Source organism: Montipora foliosa, chromosome 2 (assembly GCF_036669935.1).
Source record: "Montipora foliosa isolate CH-2021 chromosome 2, ASM3666993v2, whole genome shotgun sequence".
Lineage (NCBI taxonomy): Eukaryota > Metazoa > Cnidaria > Anthozoa > Scleractinia > Acroporidae > Montipora > Montipora foliosa.
This window is the reverse complement of record NC_090870.1, coordinates 18,955,700-18,961,058: the sequence shown is the minus strand read 5'-3', so window position 1 is coordinate 18,961,058 and position 5,359 is coordinate 18,955,700. Positions and strand designations below refer to the sequence as shown.

The 5,359-nt window shown below is 41.4% G+C and overlaps 1 protein-coding gene across 1 annotated transcript; it reads left to right on the top strand.

Annotated features, from left to right (window-relative positions):
* The first annotated feature begins 420 nt into the window (after window positions 1-420).
* LOC137990406 (steroid 17-alpha-hydroxylase/17,20 lyase-like) lies at window positions 421-3,684 on the top strand. The gene has a single exon (XM_068835685.1). The coding sequence runs from the start codon at window positions 707-709 to the stop codon at window positions 2,267-2,269; it is 1,563 nt and encodes a 520-aa protein (XP_068691786.1). The 5' UTR covers window positions 421-706; the 3' UTR covers window positions 2,270-3,684.
* The last annotated feature ends 1,675 nt before the right edge of the window (window positions 3,685-5,359 follow it).

The following is a 5,359-nucleotide window of genomic DNA, read 5'->3' as shown; positions in this document are numbered from 1 at the left end:
ATACCGTCTGTTCCCAGCGGCAGCGAAAGCTGCGGTGTTTTTTGACGATCGTTTACGCGTGACATATCAAATATGCCATCGCCGTTGTTGCCGATCGTAAGGAACGAAGGTCAGTGGGTGAGTGCAATGAGTCACGCCAGTTACTTATTAGTCACTGTCTGCTTAGAGGAAACTGTCATGTCTACTTCTCCAAAGAGTACACTGCAAACAAAGCAAGTCCGTCATGGTAACCTCTGCAAAAACAAATCGATTTGTAGAAATATTTGTTTTGTTCCCCCACAAAAGGATACAATAAGATTATGTCATCTATTGACACAGACAGGATGGGGGTTGGAAAAGGGAGCGGGGAGGGAGTGCTAGAGTAGAGTGGGTTCCAAAAGCCCTTCAGTTTTTTTTTTAACGGGGAGGACTTCTTTTCGGTTCCACGTTTTAAGAAATATTGCTCTCTCTCTTCTAAGATTAGTTTGGCTAAAATTGTGCGATTTCGTGATCCAAACCTACTCGACTGAGACAGGCTTTGCCTTTTTGTAAAACAAACGGATCCTGTCAAGTGTGACTTATTGCAGCGACCTTGACATTGGAATATTGCTCGTAAACAACCAAGGTTGCACAGTATAAATACCACCCCCAGAGCTTAACTGGAACAAAGCTACTACAAGCTAACTGAAAACCACTCTAACAAGCCTTTGTATATGAGGTAGTTGAAATGGAGCGTGTCATTTCCCCCGAAATTACGATGCTTTTTACAACCGTTTTGTGCTTTGCTTCTGTAACTATCCTGGTTCTCACCTTACTGCAATTGTCCAATGTTCGGAGAAAAACTCCTCCCGGACCGTTCGGTCTGTCTGTATTTGGAAACTTGTTTCAGCTCGGGGATTCTCCGCACATCGCTCTATCAAAGATGGCCAAAGTCTATGGAAGCGTCTTCTCCATTCGCCTTGGTTGGAGGAGAGCAATCGTTTTGAACAGCCACGATGTTGTGAAAGAGGCCTTATCAAAAAGGGCTTGCCATTTCTCCTCCAGACCACTATTTCATAGTTTTCAAATAATCAGCAATGGAGGTCGGAGCCTTGCGTTTGGTGACATTGGAACAGGACATCAGAGAAAGAAAGAACTAGCAATGCGTGCTTTGTACGCTGTTTTCAGCAATGTGAGCCGTTTTGACACTTTGGCACAAGAGGTTTCTGAGCGCTTATGCAGCTCTTTGACAGAAGCCGCAACGAGTGAAGCTCTCGACTTTTCAGAGCAACTGAGAACTTTAGTCATAAACTTTGCGTTTAGACTTACTTTTGGAGATAACTTAAAAAGAGACTTTACGCTGGCGTTGCAGAATATTTTGCGGAGAGGAACTGATTTTGTTGAGAATAGCCCTGCTATAAACTTGTTAGACTTTTTCCCATGGTTTCATTTTGCTCTACGCAAGCAGTGCAAGGCCTTAGAAGACTCTGTCAAAGAACTCATTGATTTTGTCAGAAGCGTTTACAGTTTGCATCGCCATGTAAATGTTGAGGAGGCAGGCGTCAATGTTGCTGCAACTCTGGATAGAGTCATCCAAGACGAAATGTTGGTCACAAAAGCGAACCCAAACGGTGGAATTAACATGGAGGAAGCAGAGGATGATCGCCTGGATGAAGAATCCATGATGACGTTGATAGCAGATGTTTTTGGTGCAGGAATTGATACAGTGTCTGCCGCACTAACCTGGGCACTGCTTTTTATTCTCTCTAATCCTGGACTACAGCACGACTTGCAGGCAGAACTGAAGCGAGAGGTAGGAAAAGAGCGATTGCCTACGCTTGCAGACCGTGCACGGTTGCCTCTGTTACAAGCTACAGTTCTAGAAACTTTGCGGAAGGCTACAGTCATTCCACTGGCAATACCACACTATGCCTCTGAAGACTCTAGCGTTGCTGGTTATTTTGTACCGAAAGGAACGCTTGTGTTGGCGAATCTATGGGCAGTTAATCACGATCCCAATTACTTTCATCGCCCAGACATGTTTGATCCATATCGTTTCCTTAATGAAAATGGTCAAGTTCTTGTTGCACAGCAGGCCTTCTCCCTTCCCTTTTCCACAGGTGGACGGCGCTGTCTCGGTGCAACCCTCGCAAAAGCTCAGCTCTTTATGTTTCTGGGGTGCATGCTGCAGCGCCTTAATTTTCAGCTTGCTGCAAGCAAAGAAGAGCTATCCTTCGATGGAAACTATGGATTAACCCTGAGGCCTCGTCCTTTTAAGGTGTATGTTCGACCGAGAGAAATGAGGCAATAAGCAATGACTCGCACTGGAATATCTCTCAAACTCTGATTTCTTTTTACTGATCATAATTTTGTTTCTGGTCATGGTATTTTTTAAAGCCAACAGTGTCGGAGTTTTTTTTCTTCAGTAGTAGACGGACGAGAACTGAGAATTCAAGGGCACCCAACAACCGGATGTTATAAAATTTGTCTCTAAATTGGTCTCGGCCACAACGCTTGAAGACCTCTTTTAGTGAGTTATTATCTGCCCTACAAAATATTTATCTGTTCGGATGTTTTAGGGAACTTCAGGTCGGTCAGAAATTTATAGGTGTCTTTTTCCTCTAGCATTCGTGACATGTCTAATGAAAAAAACTATTACGTAAATCGTGCTCCTTTTCCCGGAATTTTTAGGGGACGTTTGCTTAAAAGATGATTCTCAAACAAACTTTGGTGAAAATCATAGAAGTTACAAATCTTCAAATTTTATGCTATTTCCAATATCACCGTTGACTATTACTCAGCTCAATTAAATTTAGCGTTGTTCCATCTGGTTTCGAAATTTCCGCGTGCACTTTTCAGACTCTTCACTACTTTTGCGAAATATCTAGGAAATCGTTCAGAAAAAAATGTCCAAAATCTTAGTGCGCCTCGAAAGTCGGAGTTCAAATATTCGAAAATTCTACCCACCTTCCGAACAGATATTTTGAAAAATTACCCGTTGGGTGCCCCTGAGAATTTTCATTCCATTCGATGAAGTATTTACCAATACGTTTTTATTGCTCCTGTATTGCAGTGTTATACTGATACGTTCATTGCAAGATTGGATAACTTTCTGACGCGCCCTATTTGAGGCAAAAATACTCCAAATTTCTTTTAGTTTTGCTATTTAATGCAGTATTTTTCCAATGTGATCTTATGGCATATTTTCTCAATTGTCATCCAGTGACTGAATTAACACCTATCTAGAGTTTCTACGGTGGGACACACGTCTCGGTATGTCGAGGTCAAACAAGAAAGATATTATTTTTATCATAAGGATAGGCCTTTTCTAAAGCAGTCATTCATACCTCTGACCCGAATCAAGAATACATGCATGATTTTTCTGACGGAGCCTGCAGCTAAGCATTTACTGTTTAACTGACATTTTGAAAAGAAGAGACTTCAACTGATTCAAGCAGGTAACTAATATATCAGTTTGCGTTAATACAAACTATCAAATTCCATATGACATGGGTCATTGGTAATAAATCCTTCCGTTAACACATACAAGTCACCAATAGTTTGCAGGCTGAAACAAGGATTCCATCTCTTCAATAATTTTAATCAATGGGCAATTAGTTATTTTCACCAATCCCATAATACAGTTCATTTTGGGGGGTTATTTACATTAAAACCATATCCAGTTCACTGAAGCATGTTACAGTCCAAAAAGTAAATAACTTGTATCGTTTTATATATACCTGCGTTTTATATAAAGAACCTACAAAACGTATTGCACTGTGGGGGAAACAGTCGATAATTGCCTCAAAGAGGAGATTAAAGTCAAAAACTTTCATCTTCATTAAGTGTAATGGAATCTGGGCTTACCAAGAGAGCGACTAATTGTTGGAGATCAAGGAGCATGAATCATCCCGCGTGATTTTGCCCGAAGCAAAGATGTGGTGAAACATTGCAAACATTACTAAGGTTTATTTGCATAAAATATTACCCGTTTAAAGTCAATACCTCAACGGCCGAAAACTTGTAGACAAGACTGAGAAACTTTGGAGAATTTGTTGACAGTTCGCACGTGACGTTGATCCATGTACGTGTTTAACAGATCCTACAAGTGTCTGACGCCATGGACAACCTTAAAATGCAAACAAAAAGCCTAAGCATTGACATTTCGAATGTCAGGCAAATGGATCACTTTGACATTTCAGCGAGTGAGAAACTGTTTTTTATTGTAAAATTGAAGAAACGTTATACATGTATCCTGAAAAACGTAAGCCAGCTTTCAATGTCAGCGTAGGCAGCGAGAAGCTCTTCAGTGCTTTAAGAACTAGTTTGAGCTTTATATAGTATAGATTATATTTTTGATGCGAGCATGACCATCAGTTTCACGCTGTTGCCAGCACCCTCACTGATATGCATAATGATCTTGCTGTTTTTGCTGAGTCAACATCTTCATGGTACTGGTAAAATATTTGGGCAAGTCCCAGACCATAGAGTGGAGGTCAGGCGCGCGAAGCGCGTCAGCGGAAAGCCATGGGTCAGATTTTTTGGGAAATCTATCGATGCGAAAAATTTTGGTTATAACGTTACGTACGTCCGCCCGCACAGATTGTCGGTCGGAGGTGGGGAGACAGGACAGTCTTTGGGGACGGAAGTGTTCGGGCAATTTTCCTTGGCGGGAAATCGCGTGGCAGCGTTGCATTTGGCAACCCGCGTTTTTCTGGCGGGAAATCATGTTAGTGACGAGTAACGGGATAAAAGAGCAGCACGATAGAAGAGGAGACAAAATTTGAGAAATTTATGCAGCCATCAATGTTAAGTCTCAAAGAGGGGGCGTCGGGCTAACCACGGGAGTTTGATCGTGAGGTCTGTCCCCGGGGTATATAAATCAACGTAAGGCTGAGAGAAATAGAGCGAGAAACAAAGCGCTTATTTACAACGGTTAGCTTTAATTTTTCCTTCTTAATATATGCCTCACATATTTTGTAACCAGGGGAATTTGACATTTTAGTGGAAGCTAGCGTCAAATTTCCCACCCCTGGGCACCTACAGACTATCAAAATCCCCCATCCCTGGGAACCTTCAGAACATCACATTCCTACCCTGGAGTAACTTTCTTTTAATTAGATTCTCACTTTTCGAACACTAATGAATGTTCTTCACTGTCGATTTCAAATTCCCTTTTAACAGCTGATGGAAATTTGTCGTGCAACACGAAACCTTTCCGCTGCTCACGGTAGTGAACAAGACCCTAATATTTAGCAAACAACATGAACAATATTAACCAACTTTCGAATCAATCAAGCATGCACAATGATAGAGTGGAAAATCATGAATATATAGAAATGATACAAAAAGCAATCACAAAAAAAGTAGAAAGAAACATTCTCGTACTTGTGAACACTCC

Coding starts and splice junctions, on each gene's coding strand:
- LOC137990406 (XM_068835685.1), top strand. CDS start 707: ATGGAGCGTGTCATTTCCCCCGAAATTACGATGCTTTTTACAACCGTT.